At 39.1% G+C, this 20,361-nt stretch overlaps 1 protein-coding gene across 7 annotated transcripts in view; it reads left to right on the forward strand.

Moving 5' to 3' along the window:
- Window positions 1–871: 871 nt before the first annotated feature.
- The window catches only part of LOC105473636 (coiled-coil domain containing 175), a 62,423-nt gene continuing 42,933 nt past the window's right edge, over window positions 872–20,361 (forward strand). For 2 of the 7 annotated variants that reach the window (XR_982369.3, XM_011727501.3), the window contains exons 1-7: window positions 1,113–2,019; window positions 3,606–3,691; window positions 5,884–5,995; window positions 10,369–10,504; window positions 13,526–13,754; window positions 14,940–15,062; window positions 17,561–17,670. Coding sequence is in view for 6 of the 7 variants with exons in the window: in XM_011727501.3 (XP_011725803.2) it covers window positions 1,863–2,019; window positions 3,606–3,691; window positions 5,884–5,995; window positions 10,369–10,504; window positions 13,526–13,754; window positions 14,940–15,062; window positions 17,561–17,670 (953 nt within the window). In the remaining variant the exon portion in view is untranslated. Of the gene's footprint in view, window positions 2,020–2,045; window positions 2,584–3,605; window positions 3,692–5,883; window positions 5,996–10,368; window positions 10,505–13,525; window positions 13,755–14,939; window positions 15,063–17,560; window positions 17,671–20,361 lie in introns of those variants that run through there. The other 5 variants (XM_011727507.3, XM_011727506.3, XM_011727503.3 and 2 more) reach the window with 5 other exon arrangements.

Here is a 20,361-nt window from a genome sequence, read left to right on the forward strand (position 1 = left end):
TGACAGCCTAAGGGTTGCCTTGAAGTAGTCCAGTCTAGATATTTCCAGAAGAGAGAAGTATATCACAAGGAATTTGTTACAAGGGCTATAGAAGCCAAAGGGTAAGAAGATAAAGAAGATCCCAGATATCAGAGCCGCTGTAACACCTGTACTGTACACACACAAGCTCACATTTAGTGCTGAGCAGCTGGAGACTGCTGGAGTCACCGGCTCCTACTCCTGCCACCTCTAGAGCCACCAAAACTGCTGGGACCTACAGTCGACTGTAGCCTGAAACTACCACTTCTGGAGGCAGAAATAGCAGGATTTCTTGGCCTTCTAATCTCCCACCAGTGTTTCCCATTAGTGGAACTTACCAAGAAAACAGCTGGCAAGGATATCCAAGAAATTTCATATCCAGTCTTCTTGCTCCTGCCACACAGAGGAGGGCCCAGAAGGGCAGGAGCAGATTTGAATACTAATAGACCAAATCCAGCAAAAAAGGAGGATGTTGTCCAGGGTAGTGTCCAATGCCAAAATATGGCTCTCCCTGGATGAAGGAGGCCTGGATTCTAGAACTAGTTCTGCTACTGATATGCTGTGACCCCTCCAAGGCAGTGTTGCACAGTGGTTCAGGATGTAGCTCAGTGCCCTCATTTGCAAAGCAGGCAATAATACCCAGCTCAAAAGATTATTCGTGAGGGTTAAATGGGGTACTGCAAAGTATGTAAAACAGTGCCTGGAACAAAATAAGCATTTAACATTTGATAGCTATTGTCATTGTTACTATCATTCTAATTTCAGTTTTGCCATCTGTAGAGAGAAGAAGAGGAGGGTTGAATCACCTTTGCTTCTCTCTAACCCACCAGAGGAAAAGTAACTAACAGACTCAGACTGAGCCTCATGCTAAGCTGAATTTTGGAGATGCATAGAAAAATGAATAATTTCCTCCTGTCCCTGTTATCACAGACCTCACAGTTCGATGGGAAGACAGAAAAAAATCACTATGATTCAAGGCAAAATGAGCTCAGTGATATACTAAATACAAGGAAAGTTCTAAAGGAGTACAAAAGAAGGTTTTGTAGCATAGTAGAAAGATTCATACAGACTTCACTTTTATTTTATTTTATTTTATTTTTTAATTTTAGATGGAGTTTAGCTCTTGTTGCCCAGGCTGGAGTGCAATGGCTCCATCTCGGTTCACTACAACTTTTTCTCCCGGTTCAAGCGATTCTCCTGCCTCAGTCTCCTGAGTAGCTGGGACTACAGGCACGCGCCACCACGCCAGGCTAGTTTTTGTATTTTTAGTAGAGACGGGGTTTCACCATGTTGATCAGGCTGGTCTTGAATTCCTGACCACAGGTGATCCCACTTTGGCCTCGCAAAGTGCTGGGATTACAGGTGTGAGCCGCCTCGCCCGGCCCAGACATCAGTTTAAATCCAGTATTATCCTCTTGTGGTCTTGAGCAGTTCATTTAGTCGCCCGCGCCTCAGTTTACTTGTCTGTAAAAGTGGGGGTATTAAAAGTGCCTGCTCACAAAGTTCTTGTGAAGATTAAGTGAGCTACTGTATATAAAGGTTATCCGACAGTACCCGGCACAAAGATGCGCTCAGAAGTGATCATTATTATGATTCCAGTGCTCCACAAAAAAGACACAGGCCTGAACTAACGAAATGGAAACTGAAAGGGGGAAAAGTTAGCTAAAGAGAGAGTCATTCTTCCCAGACTGCTTAATTATTGTCAATAAAATTAGAGAACCAGGGAGGTACCTACTAGAGGTTCGGGCCACGAGGGGGCGCCCCAGGACCTCGGCGTCCTCGTTGCCCGTGGCAACCGGCAATCCTTGGCTCTGGCTTAGGAGGAACTCAGCCAGAACGGCAAAATGGCCCTGAGCCCCTGGACCCCAGGGCTGGGCGCTGGCGAGAAGCTGGTGCAGGCGGCCGCCGTCTCCACCGGCCCCTCCCTGGAGTTATGCGCTTTCCCCTCCACCCTGGGCTCCTCTGTCGCCGTCGAGGCACTGGAGCAGCTGTTTGTTGTGGGTGAGACGCCCCTCGGGCGCTGGAAGGGACGTCTCCTCAGAGGTGGCGCTTAGGAGGCGCTCAGCGGGAACCCTGAGCGGGGACTCTCCTCCCGGAACCAGGGCATCACTGGCCAGGGCAGAGCCTTCTCCCCGCTCCTTGGAGGCTGGGGAGAGAGAAGTGGCGGGTGGGACCAAGTGCCCAGCTCTCCTGCTCTAGTGCAGCTGGGGTGACTTCGCTCAACCCTCAATAGTGGTTGGTGACAAATCCGGGACTCCCAAGCCACTGCCCTATGCCTGCGACCTGAGTACACACCTGCATTTAGATTATGCCTTCTATTTCAGTCCTCTTCCTGCCTTTCCTTCACAAGTTAACATCCTCCCACATTTTGCCATGGCAAACTGGAGAATTTAACAAGCAAATAGGAAAGGGAGTGTTTAAGAGGCTCCTGTTGTGTTAAGCAAGAAAAATTAGATGTAAAAGGTTGTTTAGGAGATTCTAATAGAAAATTACCTTGGATGGGGCCAGGTTAAAATATTTTTCAGTTAGAAAGCTGAACCTGTAATCAAGTCACTTAAACTTAAGGTAAGACAATCCAAGAAAGGGTGTTTCTTGGTCGGTGCAAAAACCGTTTAGGCCAAACAATAAAACATTTCAGTGCTTCACTAGAATCATCCCATTTCTTCAAGATAATCGTATTGATTTATGTTACAATGTTACTATTAATTTGGGATAGTTATTTTCCTCCTTAAATGCACTAGGTTGATTTCACAATTCTTGGCAAATATGCTTGGGTAAATGTTATCGTGAAGAATGCTGGCCGGGCGCGGGGGCTCACGCCTGTAATCCCAGCACTTTGGAAGGCCAAGGCAGGTGGATACCTGAGGTCAGGAGTTTGAGACCAGCCTGGCCAACATGGTGAAACCCCGTCTCTACTAAAAATACAAAAAATTAGCCGGGCGTGGTGACGCACGTCTGTAATCCCAGCTACTCAGGAGGCTGAGGCAGGAGAATAGGTTGAACTCGGGAGGCGGAGGTTGCAGTGAGCCGAGATCGCGCCACTGCACTCCAGCCTGGGCGACCGAGCGAGACTCCGTCTCAAAAAAATAAAAAATAAAATAAAAGAATGTTAACCACTGAGGAGACCTAAAGTTATTAAGACCTAAATTATTCGCATGTATCTGAGGTCATTGTCAATGACAGAGCTAGAACCTTGAACTCTCTTCATACTTGATCTCTAGATCAGCATGCCATTGCAACCCTAGTACTTATGTACAAATACATTTTTCTGTTAATAATATCTAGACACTCAGAACATATTTCACAGGGAAAAAAATCATTACACCTTCTTGCCCTGAGTAGGAGTTATAAAATATTAATATGTAAATCTCCAGCACATTTGTCCTCAAGGAGCATAAATTATATACCTAAATTATAACATTATGGAATAAGAAATAAGTACAAAAGAGATTAGTGTAACGTACAATAAAAATTCAGAGATTGAAGATGTAACTTCCAACCAAGTAAGCATTTGAGCTAGATCATAAAAGGTTAAGTAGAATTTGGATAGATAAATAAGAGATCTTTATTTTCTAATTTTTTTTCAGAACGATCACTGCAAAGTGACTATTTTAAATGTAATGAAGAAGCTAAGATCTTTCTTAAGGACATTGCTGTAGCTGTTAAGAAATTGGTATTGTATTATCTATAAGAACCATTTCTTCAATCTTCCACATATTTCTTCATCAAACTTTCATTTAGCACCAATTCTGTTCAAAGTATTAAATAGATGACTAGAGAATATAGTTACCTTGAACTTAAAAATATTTTTCTCTCAATTTTGTAAGTATTTGCATAATTATTGATCAACTGGATTGTTACTGGATTTTCCATGGAGAAAACTAAATTATGGGCTTATGACTGTGGATGAGGGCAAGCTCATTTAGAGAAAGCAATGTGGGTGATAATAGGGTTCAGTTAAGAGGTGGACCACATGGGCAAATGCTTGGGACACCAATATACAAGCATTCCTTAAAACAAATACACACACAATCTCTGGAATAAATTGCAAGCATGGTGCTAATTAACTCAGTTCTCTATAAGCAATTCCTTGCATAACTGGTCAAAGATTATTTGACATATGTTTCACTGAAGTAGACTGTACTGTTAGTGAAAACAAAGAGGAACTCTTTCAATTATGCTTATCTGGCCCCTATCAAAGACATGTTGAAGAAGTATTTAAAGAATTTCCTTCTGAGGTGTCACAGACCTCTCTTTTCGGCCAAGGATGATATTGACAATGCTTCCTTGGCACAGTCAGAATGGCGAAGGCTCTCTATTTTATTTGAAAATATTGAATAAGAATCTACTACATATCAAATTGCTAAAAATGTAGAAATATGGTTGTAAATGAGTTTGAATCCACAGACTGCTGATAAAACTCGTATTACTTTATATTTCATATGATATAGACACACACACACATATATATATCTATACTACATAATCATAGTTTACAATCCTACTTAATTGAGTAGATACATGTAAACACTTAGGGATGTGTGTTGTGCAGCACTGTGGTGCTGTGGAAACATTTTTCCCTACTTGGTTCTTTCTTTCAGTTATGTCTTTCACTAGGATTTTGAGGGGCCAAAATATTAATTGTGGTTAAAGTATCTAGTCCGTATTCATTTAATATCTGAGCTGTGAAATCTCTTAAAAAACAGAGATCAGGCTGGGTGTGGTGGCTCATGCCTGTAATCCCAGCACTCCGGGAGGCTGAGACTGGTAGATCACTTGAGGTCAGGAGTTCGAGACTAGCCTGGCCAAGACATGGCGAAACTCCATCTCTACTAAAAATACAAAAATTAGCCTGGCATGGTGGCAGGAGCCAGTAATTCTAGCTACTTGGGGAGGCTGGTAGGAGAAATCGCTTGAACCCAGGAAGCAGAGGTTGCAGTGAGCTGAGATTGCCCTACTGCACTCCAGCCTGGTCAACAGAGCGAGATTCCATTTCAAAAAAATAAAAATAAAAATAAACAGAGATCAATCCTTTTATTTTTAAAAGTAATAAATGTTCATTATTATAAAAGTAATACATGTTGACTCTGAAAAATTTAGAAAAAACTAGATAAGCAAAAGGACCACATTAAAATAATCACAATTAATGCTGATGAATATACTTTCCACTTTCAGGGTATAGATGATGACTACACTGTATTTCATTTTTTACAGAAAAGTGATCATGCTATATATGTAATTATATAGTCTGCTTTTTATAATTCATAAAATATAATGGCAGGTTCTCAGGTCATAAAATAGCTATAGCTATTATGACAGTTTATTTAAAAGATAATTTATCTATTTTTTCCCACCAACTGATTTCTCAGCAGTGTTTCCTTTCTTAAAGTAGCCTCACCTAAAAGTAATAATAACAGCTTTACCTATTTGTTTGGGTTTGTAGGTGTGTATGAGAAAACCATTGTTCTCTTTATACCTAAGCATATTTTCATAGGCCATTTCCATATTTTAATATACTTATTTTCTTTCTTTCTTTCTATATACTTTCTTTCTCAATATTACCATTTTTGTTAGCGTCTTTCCTTTTAAATGGATTGAAACTGCATATAAGAAACAGATACTCATAAAGAAAAGATAATTTCTCAGTAGAATAAAATCAATAGAAAGTAAGAGATAAATTAACAGACACCTTGAATCGTGACTGTAGATACTTGTCCCAGTTTCTGTTCCAAATAAAAATAATGGCAGAAGATATTTAATGAAATTATATTTTGTCCTCTGAAAACATTTATAGGGCATTGTTTAGGAAATCAATCTTACTATTTTAGTGTCTTAACTTTTTAAAAATATAATTTAAATTTTCAGGAAGAAATGAGAAAAGCCACAATCGATCTTTTGGAGATTGAAAGCATGGAACTCAACAAACTATACTATCTATTGGAAACTCTTCCCAGTAGCATTAAGAGGGAATTGGAAGGTACTTTTCAGGTTATCAACTCTAGAAATTTAGTTGATGTTATAACAGAATGAAGTACTTTCAACAAGATAAGTTTCATAGTTATTGCTCATGTAAGATATAGCTAGAAAGCATACATGACACAAGCACAGTAAAGTCCATAATAATTTTCTCTTATATTTTAAGTGGAAATAGTATATATAACACTTGAATTTATATAATTTTGTTTCTAAATAGACTATAGATAAATGGATCTGCCCATTCCAAATTGGTATTTATCCAATTAAATTAGGCAACTTGGCTGGCCTGAACCATCATTCTACTTTCTGTCTCTGAGTTTTGGCTACTCTGGGTACCTCATATAAGTAGTAGTATACAGTATTTGTCCTCATGATCAGCTTCCTTCACCGAGCATAATATCTTCAAGGTTCATTCATACTGTTGTATGTGTCAGAACTGCCTTTCTTTTTAAGGCTGAATAGTATTTCATTGTTTGTATCTATCACATTTCCTTATCCATTCATCTGCAATTTGTCACTTGGGTTGCTCCCATCTTTTAGCTGTTGTGAATAACGCTGTTATGAACATAGGTATCCAAATACAAGTTGAGCACCACTTATCCAAAACAGTTGTGACTAGGTATGTTTCCAATTTCTGATTTTTTTTTGAATTTGGAATATTTGCATTATGCTTTCCAGTTGAACATCCCTAATCCATAAATCTGAAATGCTTCATTGAGCATTTGCTTTGATCATAATGTAGGTCCTCAAAAGGTTTGGGGTCTTGGAGCATTTCCAAAATTATGCTCAAAAGAAATGTTCTTCAGAGCATTTCAGTTTTCAGATTTTTGGATTAGGGATACTCCACCTGTATCCAAGTCCCTGCTTTCATTTTTTTTTGTTGTTTGTATATTTATGCATAAGCAGAAATGCTAGATTATATGGTAATTGTACATTCTTTTTTTTTTTTTTTAACTGGGGTCAGATCTTACAGAGTCATATATTCAATATTTTGAAGATCTGCCTTGCTGTTTTCAACAGTGGCTGCACCATTTTGTGTTTCCACCAACAATGCACAAGGATTCCAGTATCTCTACATCCTTGCCAGTACTTGTTATTTTCCAGATTTTTGTGTTTGTGTCTTTTCTGATCGCTATCCAAATGGCTGTGAAGTGTTATCTTATTGTGATTTGATTTGCATTTCCCCAGTGATTAGAGATGTTGAGCTTCTTTTTGTCTGCTCATTGGCCATTGGTACATCTTCTTTGGAGAAATGTCTATTCAGGTCCTTTATCCATCTTTTAATCAGGTTCGTTTTTTTTGTTGTTGTTGAGTTGTAGGAGTTCTTTATGTACTCTGAATGTTAACCACTGATTAGATACATGATTTGCAAATTTTTTTCCCATTCCATGGGTTGCCTTTTCACTCTGTTGATAGTGACCTTTGAAGCACAAAAGTTTTAAATTTTGATGCAGTCAAGAAATCATTGCCAAATTCAATGCCATGAAGCTTTTCTCTATGTTTTATTCTAAGGGTGTTACGGTTTAAGCTCTTATGTTTAGGTCTTCAATCCTTTTTTTTTTTTTTTTTTTTTTTGGTAAATTTTGTATTTGGGGTAAGGGTCAAACTTTATTTCTCCAGATGCCAGGTATATTGACTGAGGCTCACAGCTGAGTTCTTCTCCAGGAATTACCTTCAACAAAAGAGAGAAGGCACCGGGTGCGGTACCTTACGCCTGTAATTCCAGCACTTTGGGAGGCTGAGGCGGGTGGATCACAAGGTCAGGAGTTTGAGACCAGCCTGGCCAACATAGTGAAACCCCATCTCTACTAAAAGTACAAAAAACAATTAGCCAGGAGTGCTGGCACATGCCTGTAGTCCCAGCTACTCAGGAGACTGAGGCAGGAGAATCTCTTGAACCCGGGAGGCAGAAGTTGCAGTGAGCCAAGATTGCACCACTGCACTCCAGCCTGGGTGACAGGGCGAGACTTCGTCTCAAAACAAAAACAAGCGAACAAACAAAAACAAAAGAGAGAAGCTTCACTCCAAGTTATATTCTCTCCCTAGTGCCTGCCACCCGCACTCATGATTGTTCACTATGAGGGTACAAAGGCCTGGCTGCTTGCCTCAATGTAGAACAACTCCACAGCATGATCATAGCTCCAAAGCTCATCACAGTTTAACCTCCTCCTCTGCCCAGCCTTTCATTTCCTCGAAAGAGATGTTCCTCAGAGCACTACCCAATAAATGCTCTACACACACATTTTATAATCTATTTCCCAGAGAGCCCAACCTAAAAACAGTGGTCTTAATAAGTAAAAAAATACAAGGTAGATTTTCCAGTTAGCCATTTATTGCCTCTACTTTGTGATAAGGAAGCTGGACCCTGTAAATTTTCCCCTTTACCAGCTGGCACAATGTTCAGCTTTGTCCGCAGAGGGCATAGGAGGGATATGGAGGAGGAAGGGGTTCTCTTCCTGGTTCCAGTGTGCTCAACTTGGCTGACTCTTACGGTGTGTGCAGCTTCTCCAGGCCATGGTCCTGCAGCATCCAGCAGTCCACAATGCCCAGCAGCTTCCCCCAGTACCCCTTGGGTAGCTTCAACTACCAATGAGGCACCTCTCCATGAAGAGCTTCTCTGGCACCCCCTTGGGTAGTTTTGCAGTGAGTTCTGAAGTATGGCACCTCTCTGTGGGCAGAGACCCCTAACACCCCCAGAGAGCAGATTTCCAGCAAGTTCTATCAGCCCAGCATTTCACGAACTTCTTTGCCATCTAATGAGACACAGCCTCTCTAATGAGGCCTAGCTCCCAGGTGCTGTTTCCTCGAGCACTGTATCTCAGCCCTAGGGATGGTGGCTATTCCTTATGTCTGCCATTTCTGAATGCTTTCAAGTTCTCTTCACTTCTTATCACCCACTCCCTAATCCTCTAATTACTCTAATCCTCTCTTGTAGTTAATAATTTATTCTATTAAACTTTCCCTTTTCAATTTACTGTGAGATTTCTATCTTCTAATTGGACCTTGACTGATAGAGTGGGTTTAAAACAATATGCTTGGTGTTAATCTGACAGGGAAAATACAACAAACTATATGTGCAGGAAAAGAAAATCAGATTTAGAAGAATCTGTACCAAAGGTAGAATTAAGAGTGTTTTTTCTTTTTTGTTTGCTGTTCTTTAGTTTTTAGATTGGGTTGCTTTTATAATCAGAAAAACATATTTTAGAAGGGGGAAAATACCATAATAGCTTATAAGGTCCTTGATACATGCTAAATGCTTAACCATGTAAATTTAGTTAGTTGGCCTTATGTCATAAGTCCTTGCTACTCAAAGTGTGGTCTTTGGTTCAGCAGCATAAGCAACATGTAAGAGCTTGTGAGGAAATACAGAATCTCTGGGCCCACCCTAGACCCGCTGTAGCAGAAGCTGCATTTTAACGAGATTTCCAAATGATGTATGTGCATATTTGAGACACAAAGTTTGAGAAGGCCTGCTGCAACAAGCAATTTAATTAGTAGCCTAGAAAAAAAAAATTCCCTAGCTCTCTCAGGAGAGCTACCAGCTAGTTTCTAGGGCGTTTGTTGTATAGAAATGAGTAGTTAGTCCAGCACCTTCCTAAACAGCAGTGTTCAAAAATTCATGCATATTGACCATCTGTCATACACTGAGCTAATCCTTTGAAGTCATATGTGATTACACTGACTTATTATTTATGGATGAATAATTGTTTCTTTAATACATTGGATTCTCCCACAAAGCAGAACCTGAGGCATTGGCTTTTGCATTATTATTTTATTAGGGAGTAGAATCCAAAGAGGAGGATGGGATAAGGAGACCAAAACAGAGGACAAGGGAGAGCAAATATGGGGCGGATTATGATGCTGGCTGCTGCTAACTGAAACTAATTAATTATGAGAAGAAGCCCCCAAGACCCAGTGTTACTTCTTCTCAGGACCATCTATCAGTGTGAGAGAGGGAGAAATATTTCTGCACTGGCTCCTGTCTATCATTGGTCTGATGCTTGCCCTACCTCTTGTACTTCTGGGTTATACATGCATGGATGTGGGTGCATAAAGAAGTCCCATGTAGAAATTGCAGAAGTCCTAGGCAGGAGGTGAGAAGTGCATGGAACAGGCAGGAATCAGGCACTATCAGACTGCAGCTGTCTGAAGTTGATCCAAGCCCACAGAAAGCTGGTTACCATAACAGCAGCAGAAATAAGAGAAATAATTAGTAGGTAAGATTGAGAGGGACCAAGGGAGTAAGAGGTACTTGATTCTCAAAAACATTATTAAAAGAATATTTCAAAGAAAGACTTTTTTTTTCATGAAAGTCAGTATCTACAATTGTGCTCTTCCTCAAATAATGTAGTAACATTTCCACTTACTTTGAAGAATGTGTCAGAGACGCTCGCAGATTAAATCTTTTTGAGATAAATACAATAAAAATGAGAATTACAAGGACAGAAAATGAAATAGAGCTTCTGAAGAAGAAAATAACTGACCTGAAAGAATATAATGAAGCTCTGGGGTAGGTATTCTTATATTCAATATTTGGGGGAGTAGGGGTCTGTGGCTGGAGTGGGAAAATTGTCGGGAGGGGTTTACTGTCTGATCTGAACTGGGGCAGGGCAAGTTGAGAGATGAAGATGGGTTGTAGGAGATGATCCAGGCTGATGGGGTAGGGAAGGTGATGGCCACAGAGGGCTGAGGAGGAGAGCAGAAAATCTTCAACCACAGCAGCCAGGAGGCCTGTAATATTTCAGAGGCAATTCAGCTTCTCAGCAGCAACAACTGTTTGTAAATTACACACTACCTCTACTGCTGCCTCCAAAGGTAGACACCCAGTGGGTTTAGGTTTCATTTTCATAGAATTAAGTTTACAAACCCCCACCACCAAAGTAAGAAATCTTGCAGGGATTATATTGTAAATCTAATGTCAAACCAGACCTGTTGTATCTAGTTCAGTTCGTTGAAGATATTTAGTCATATTTGTAACTCGCTGGAGGACTGAGGATGAGGCTGGTTCCCAGGACAGGGTTCCAGATTTTATCTGTAATTAAATGAGATAATATATGAAACTGCCTGTAGCTCAAGATCTGATACCCCTTAGTGAGCCTCATTTTCTCCATCTGTGAAATGGGGGTCACAACTCTTTGCTAGCTCATGAAAGGAAGAGATATATTCTTAAAGATAGAACCCCTTGAAGAATTACCCCGTGAGAAAATTTGATAAATTTTAATAAATATCATAAATATCAGCATTTTGGTTTCCAGAGTGAGAAATGTTCACAAAGAGCTCTTATTATAGGGGGAAAAAAGTGTTCTTGGGAAGCCAAAATTATCACAGGGTGCCCCAGATATCAAAGATCAGTAATCAGGTAGAGACCTCAAGGCCCAGGGACATGGATCCTGAACCAGGCTCTCAGTACACCTGTGCTGGGAGACGCTCCACAAAAGAGAAAGTTCATGATTACATAAGTTTGAGAAATACCACATTCTCTAATCCTGTTGGGGATTCACAATACAGATTTGTGCATGGTGCATGCTAGCCACCATGGCCAGAGCCTGCTACATAAACTAGACTATTCCTAAACTAGTCCTATTCCTGAAGAGGAAACCACAATTGCTAAACTAATAGCAAGAAAAATAAAACCCAAGCTAGATATTTATATCAGCCAGTCAGCAGCATCACATTCCTATAGACCAGTGATTCTCAAACTTGAGCTTGCATCAGAATCACCTGGAGGGCTTGTTAAAACACAAATTACTGGGACTTGCTTCCAAAATTGCTGATTTAATAAATCTGGGAGGAGTGCGGTGGTGATAAGAATTTGCATTTCTGACAAGTTCTCAGGCGATGCTGCTGCTGCTGGTCCTGACCACATTGGGAGAACCACTGTTCTAGACAAATCTTTATGGAAAGGCAATAACAAACAGAAGGTGGTGGCAGGTGTGTTGGCATCATCAAGCTACAATCATTTGTTGCATCATTTTTTTCAAAGAAAAATGCATCTCGAAGTGTTCACAAGCTCTGACTGGTGGTGGATATGTCTCCTGTCCTGGGCAAATTTCAAAAACTAGATACAGACAGAGCAGCTCTTTGAATGTGTTTTCCTGAGGTTCCACACTGTGTGAGTGTTCTTTTCTTCTCAGCCCATCACAACACACCTAGTGAGGTTTTTTGATTTCACTTATTTTGCTTTGTTTCCCCAAGGCTCCACAGTCCTCAGGTTGACTCATTCTTAGAAGGCCTCCTCTGCTGCATCCACAAAGCACCCATTATCTGACCACCTACTGAGCCTCTCACCTAGACTTCTTTTTATTGCATTTCTTTTGTGGAGTTTGACCTCTGGAAGTAAACTTCCCAGCAGCCTGCTTTTATTTTCCTGAGCCTTCAAACACAATTCCTCTGAAACTCCAGCCTTGAGGACTAGCAAAAGGGAAAGGGTCTTTACATTGCAGGAGCTTTTAAAAAGGAAAATAGAGAAATGGCACCAATTGTCCCTTTTGTAAACCTTTTGTTGTTAGCCTCGGGGTAGACAAAATCTTAAGGTCTTCCTCACATGATCTTGAGGTCTTCCTCACATGATCTTGAGGTCTTCCTCAGATGGACACCGCCCAGCAATGGATGTGTGAGGTTAATGACTCCTAATGAGCTCAGAGTTGGCTACAGATGGGAGAAGGTAAGAGGGCTCAAATGAGGTTTCAGGCATCCTCCAAAACGTAAAATAGACTCTTTTCTTTCCCTAGTTTCTATCCAGAGGAAGGTGAGCTTTCTGTTGGCTCCTGCCTGCAGGGTTGTAGCATCCAGGGTAGCTGGAGATGTGATGAGATTTCTCTTTCTTTAGCTTAACAGCGTATCTCAGGTTGATGAGCTAGACATGATGACAATACATATCAAAACACTCATCTGGTCAGATCCCATTTACCCGCTCAAAACCACTTTTGAGTCATTGTGTACTTTAACCCAAAATGCCCTGTGGTTACTACCTGGCATGTGGGGACGGGTGGTGTGAGGCAAGGTCATGTTACATTGAAAAGTGGTAAAAGTTGCAAGGTTGATGCTTGTTTTGTGTTTCCTTCTGTCCTCATCTCAATTTTTTTTTTTTTTAAATTTCAGACAGAGTCTCACTCTGTCACTCAGGCTAGAGTGCAGTGGCATGATCTCGGCTCACTGCAACCTCTGCCTCCCAGGTTCAAGCAATTCTCCTGCCTCAGCCTCCCGAGCAGCTGGGATTACAGGTGCACACCACCATCCCCGGCTAATTTTTGTATTTTTAGTAGAGACAGTGTTTCACCATGTTGGCCAGGCTGGAATCTAACTCCTGACCTCTCAGGTGATTTGCCTGCCTTGGCCTCCCAAAGTGCTAGGATTACAGGCATGAGCCACTGCGCCTGGCTTTCAACCAAGTTTCGACAATCATAAACACAGTCATAAAATAACTATTCCTTACACTTTTCCTCTTGCTGAGGGCTCATCTCACCACACAGACTTTATTCCTTTCTTAAGAGCTGTGCTTCTCACTCTGTGAGCAATTCTTTTCTCCTAGGGAGAAGCAGGAAGAGCTAGCAAGGAAGCATGCAAGGTTTGTCCTGTCACTCAACAAAATTATGGAGAAAAAAGCCACCACCACTGTTTACATAAATGAGACTTATACCCAAATAAATTTGAAGAGAGAAGACATAGCATTGCAAAAAAAATGTATTCAAGAGGCAGAGGAGCTAATGGAAAAAGAAAGGGCAGAATATTTGATAAGAAAACAAGAGTTGACTGCACAGGTAAGTGGCATGATTTATTCTTTAAAATACAATAATGTATAGAATCTGGAGCAGGAAACAGGAAATAATTTATTTGTCCTCAAGGCTGGCAAGCAGCCTCCGTGGTACCTTCTGTGAACACCCTGGGAAAACGGGATGAGCGGGAGACTCAAGGACACTTCCGCTCTTGGGGAAGACATTTGATTGGTAGCAGCATCTCAGTTCATGGGGAAGAATTTAAGTGACAGAATTTGTAACACTGGGGTGTCCCCTTGCTTATATGCAGCCATATAGGGACAAGGAATAGGCTACCATCTTATCCAGTTGCCTTTGATAACCCTGAGACTGTGTCTGTATGGACAGGACTAGGGTGTTCCGATAGGGCACCAGCCCAGCCCTGCTGCTCCTGATAAATGAATGAGAGAGAGCAGAGGCCTGCAGTGGGGCCAGACAAAACTGAGGGCCTTAAAGAGAAAACAATATTTCGAGACCAGCAAATTTGTGAGGGTGGGGTGGGGATAACTACGGCATCTTTTTCTGCCACTGCAGGAGCTGAACTGCCTGCTGTGTCATGTTAATTAAAATTCAGCATCAGATCTGTAATGATTGTTTCTTCCTTGTTCTTTTCTGGTTGACTTGGGAGAGGTGGTTTTGATAAGAGGGTGACATCGTTCATTAGGGTCTAACAAGTGGTGGTGTGATAAAATTGTAAGAAGTTTTCCAGGATTACAAGCTGCTCTGTCTTCAATTACTTTGTTTACTCTGTGTTTAGCTGGTTTTATTTCCCATTAAATAATGTGAATTTAGATTCCCAGATAATTTCTTCAATTCTTCCTTTGACTCTTCTTGTCTGCTTAGTACATTGTAAATCTGGTCACCACTGCTGTGGTGATTTACTATGAAATCACTACTGTGACAATTACTTTTATAATTAGTTATTAACAATCATTGTTATTATTGCTCTTATAAATTTACTATTTCAATATTCAATAATTACAGTTTGGCCCTTGTGGCTCATGCTTTTTCCCGTGATACTGCAAAATAAGGAAACCCTTGTTTTTTGGTTTATTTTTTACTTATTACTATACTTGAATTGAATATGTTATACTTAAATATCAATTAGGTTGACACTGTTTTTAAAAGATTTTCTAAACTTTGTTGTGCTAATAGGCTTTTTAAATTGGTTTCTTATGCTTGTCACTATAGATTAATGAATTTAAAGATATCTGTGAAATAAAGAGAGTGGAGACTTATAAAAAGAAGAAAGAATTGGATAAATTACAAACTAAAATGTCAAAAATAAAAGAAACAGTTACTGTTTCCGCAGCGGTAAGAAACAATAATGTATGTTTCAGCCTTATCTAGCACCTCAGTAAAAAAGGAGTTGATTGTAATGCATCTTCATGTCATGCTGAGAGGATGTTTTCTGCACTTGAACATTTTCTGACACTTTCTTTAAAGCGTTATGGTGCAATTGTGGTTTCCTCTTCAGGGATATCATGGGAAGAAGGAAATGTGGAATGCCTTAGATACAAACTGCATTGGATGGGCCAAAATACTGTGAAAATATTGATTTAAACAAACATACAGAACTCACCAAATGTATTGATATATATAACATTTCCATGAGATTGCTTCATTTTGTATAACAAAATGAATAACCATGGGCTGAGTCCTTAATTCTGAATGTGGAATAATAGAACCAAGTTTAGGCTCTGTATTGAGTACAGCAATATTAATATGTAAAGGAGACCATTTGTCTATTTAAATTAGAAAATACATCAGAGCTCTGCACTTCTGTTAAAAAAAATTGTGATAACATTTACTGAAAGGCAACACTGTGAGAAGTATTTTGTGAGGATTATCTTTATTTGAAAGATGAGAAAACATAAGCTTATGGCGGTGACTATAATTGAAGTGGTTAATGTAAATACTACTTGTATGTTATTTAAAACAAAAATGCCTGTTAACTTCTTATCACAATTAATTGAACTAATGAGTCTTTAGTATATTTTTTCAATGTGTCTTGAAAAATCACATGCAAAACTATACTGGTACAATAGTAAAACTGAATATTTTATAAGGGGTGGTTCTGTTCATTTTAATTACAATGTATCTATTATGATATTCAATTACAAAGCATTAGTAAAATGAAAATTTTCTCTCAAATATGTATATTTAAAAACATCATTATCTGTTTTTAAATTTCAACATAGTAAGGAAGCACTAGGCCTACAGGAGAATAGAAAGGCTATATAAAACATATTTTATCTGCATGCCCAAGCTCATATTTCCAGTTTTGGCCTCATAAATCATAAATCAAGCACACCACCAACTAACTTGGGAAAATGAAATATGTGTTCCTTAGCCTGTACTCCAAGACTCCAAAGATCTCTAAGCCCAAATTATTTTGAAGGCAGCAGGAGTAAATTTGCCTCCGGGTCCTTCCCCACTCCCCACAATCCAGCCTGCCCACTCTCCTACCCCTCCATTGGTAGATAATAGTTTTGGAAGCACAGACTTGAGTATCACACAGAGCTGGATTCAAATCCTAGTTCTACAAATGTGAAGTTTCCTCATCTATAAAATGGAAGTATTAATATTGCCTACTGCAGAGCGTTTTTGTGGAGATTAAATGAGGTCATGCCAATTAAGTGTTTTATATTTGGTAGTTTGTTGTCATTGTTGTTGGCTGAGGTTAGAAAACAGTGTTTTGGCTATAGACTGAGACCACAAGGAATTTCAGATTAACTCTTACATGGGACGTCTCTGCAGCCAGGTAATGTTGATACGATGTTGGCAGAAAAAAATAATAGCATGGGATCCTCAAGACGTCCTACCTGTCCAGGCAAGGAGGACTGAGGACTAAAGATAACAGATGTCAGGCCTATCAGGCCTTCAGCATGTATCCCTAATTCTGATGATTGATCAGAGGCCTCTCAACATTTGGCTCATTCTGATGGTAGTTCTACGACTCCAGTTAGCTCTGGAACTAGCTATGGGTACTCTAGAGAAAGAAACCATTTTGAGTAGTTTTTACCCACCTCTCTCACCTGACGTGGTTGAGAGTACCTCCATTCTCCCCTCAGGTATATCTCTGATCCCACATTGCTGTCCAGGGTTAGATGGCATTAAATATTATGTCCATGGTAATTCTGCGTTGAAGAGAAGAGGAATTTGTTTGATCAGCCTTGTCTAAGCTCCATTGTCCCTCACAAGCTGAAATGCAAACCCAAGGCTGAATAAGTTAGACTTTCCTTTCCTTCATCCCAAAATTGCATTGCAAAAATGTCTGTTTCATTATGAATTTTCTCCATCAATTTTCCCTTCCTTTAAATCATAACATTTTTTCCACAGTATCCAGTTATTCTATTTCCTAAATTTAGATTAAATATTAAGAAATAAAAGTTCTTTTCAGCATGAACATAGCTATTAAGGGAGACAAAAGACACAATTTGTTTTGGCTTTTAAAAATAATACTGATTTTGGTATCCTGGGATGATAAATGAAGATGATTGTGACAATATGGATTTGTTTAATTTTTTTAAGTGTTAGATGAAGTTAATTCTTGTCACAAAAGTTTGTGAAAATAGTTTTCACATTCTCACTGCTGTATTTAGCCATCTTCCCCTCTAAATTTTGGGTTTTTCTGATGATTTCAGAATGATTTATGTCCAAGTTTATTTTATAGAGAAACAATTATAATGATTGATTTTTTCCTTGAAGGACACTCCCAATGTAAAAATTGAATATTGAGTGGAATTGAACTGCTGTTATGAATCACTTGGTGATGATTGGATGCCATATTTTTGTTTAATTTTTAATAGGTTCTTAGTGATCACAATTTAGAGATAGCACGACTACATGAATCAATAAGGTTTTGGGAACAACAAGTCAATGAGCTAAAGAAAGCCCTTGCAATTCTGGAGGCTAAACTGTAAGTGTAATGCTTTATTTTTACTGAAGTGTTTTGAGACATGTTAATATGATATTATAATATAGTTAATATGCTATGTTTTCATTTTTTAAAATGTCTTTAATTTGACATGAAAATTATATTCTCTTAGTTTACTAAAATATGTGTGGAAGCTTTGTAGAGTCACCTTTTCATTGTGAAATTAGCTGATGATCAAGAGAAAAAAATTAAAGACGCTGTCAGCTTGGGGAAAGGAAAGGACTCTTTGGAATGTATCTCATTTCAGTTCCGGACTCCCTGTAAACAAAAATGCCCATGGGGGACAGCATTAGTGGGACGTATCATAGGCTACAACCCATCTAGCCATGCTGTTAGAGTTGTTCTTACTCAAAGGAGACTTGCCAAACTTCCTGAGAAAATACAGGGAAGCCTCAGGGCAAAAACTGCTACACATGGGACTAAAACCAGAAACTGAAGGAGGTCTTCCATCCATCCAAAGCCTCAGTCTGTGCTTCATTTTGTGAAAGTGTTTTATTCCTCTCTTTATTGCACACGGTATTCTCTTCGTGGTGAGCCTATGGCAATGTCTGCCTATGCCAAATCCTCTGAATTGACCTGGCACAGGTCCAACAATCTTTAAAGACTGGTCAATACACTCTCTCCCCTGAAAATCCCCAGATTTCATATCAGAATGTGTTTGGCTCTGCTTTGGTTCCTGATCCAATCAGCTCTACACAAGAAGATGGAGTCATAACATTTCTTCCGGGGACTACTCCAGTAGTTCACTGACAGTTTAAGAAACAAATTGTGGACTGAGAAGATTCCCAAAAGACTAGTAACCTCACATGTAGAATCTTGCTATAACTTGGCTATTTCTATATACATTTGAATATATTGTAATGAAAATTATAATAAGTCTTTCAAAACACAATTTGCAGAGTACAATGCTGATTTACCATCATCAGTTTGTAAAACAGGCAATAATTTTGATCTTCAGTATCAGATTAAAAAATAAGAAAGCTCAATTAATACCACAACTAAAACTCAAAAAAACTCTTTTATTTTGTGATTCAATAGTATTAGTTTATGTATATTTTGAAGAAAAACTAGACAAAAAAGTCATAATGGAAGATATGGATTACCTCAAATTATTTCTAGCTGTTATGAATAAAATACTCACTACATTGATGAAATTTTATTTATAAGCAGTCTTCATGTTAGCTAACATGTATGAAGATTCATTGATCTTCCATTTATAGTGATTTATCATTATCTATATTCCCAGCTTTTTAAGAGTTTGGATTCATATAGAATCTCACCAAAGAAAAGTGCTTTATATTAATGTGGTGATCGAGGATATAAGTTATCCTCCTTTTTATTCAAAAATTTTACTCTTTCTTCTTTATTACCTGGAAAATTAAAAGAAAGTTCCTTTTATTCTATTTTCTTCCTTAGCTGATTTCCTCTGTCTGTTAAGACAGGGGGAGGCAACCTAGTTCCCGCTTGGTGGGTTTGAAGAATCAGTGCTGTTTTATAAGATTTCTATAAGAAATTATACAAGAAACTAAAATAATTTGCACGACACATTTTCCTATCAATATTTAAACCTTCATTTTCTTTCATGAAATCTTTAACTTGCAAGCTGGTTAATAGCACTGTTACCTACTTTGAATTCAAAATACTGCGGAAAACAAAATCACTCAACCACAAGTTTAAATTCCATATATGTTTGGACAAATAAGAGTAACTCAGATGCTCCATAGATCCACAGGAGGCACTGTAGTTTGATCCTTGTTCTTTCTTATCATTGATATCCAGTGTGATTACACAGATAAAGGTGAATCCAATGCCTACCTTTCTAAATCGCTATGGTGTTTCTTTGGCATTCAACTGGTTTTCAGCATATGAGAAATGTGAAAGTTAACTGTTGTATATAAATGACATCCAATTTGTGGCCTAGAGTATATCCTTGCCATTAAAGTATATGAGGGTATGAAGACTGTAGATGCTTTTTTGGACTAACATGGTTTCAGAATTGCCACGGTTACCAATGACTTCCATCCTGTTAAACTTTAGTGGTCTAGTCAATTCCTGAAAGTTCTCAAATTCATTATAGAATTTGATAGTTTATCACTTCCGCCTTCTTGAAGTACTTCCTTCACTTAGCTTCCTAAATATCATGTTTTCACTGATCACACTGGTTGCTGCTTTTTAGGATCCTTTAATTGTTCCAATTCTTTTTTAAGACTCTAAATTTCAAGTTCTCAGTCCTTCACTATTCTCTGCTCATACCCTTCTTATGTGATTTTATTCAGTCTCATGGCTTTAAATACTTTCTTTACCTCAATGACTTGAGCTCTAAATGCAGATACTGTACACCTTACTTGACCTCTCCACTTGGAAGATGTCTATTATACATCTCAAACATAACATGTCCCGAACAGACTCTTGATTTCTCACCTTCCTGAATCAGCTCTTCCCACAGTCTTCCATTATCAGTTAATGTGGCGCTGCCATTTACCTAGTTAGTCCAGCCAAAAGCCCAGGGGCCATCTGCCATTTCTGCTCTCCTCACTACCCAACCCCGACTCAACTCTTACTCCAGCCAAATCCAGAGTCACGCCCTATTGCCTTCATCTTCCAAATATATGCTGAATATGTCTATTTCTTACCACTACCACCACTGTAGCTTTAGCCTGAACAGCCATGATC

The sequence above is a fragment of the Macaca nemestrina genome, chromosome 7 (assembly GCF_043159975.1).
Source record: "Macaca nemestrina isolate mMacNem1 chromosome 7, mMacNem.hap1, whole genome shotgun sequence".
NCBI lineage: Eukaryota > Metazoa > Chordata > Mammalia > Primates > Cercopithecidae > Macaca > Macaca nemestrina.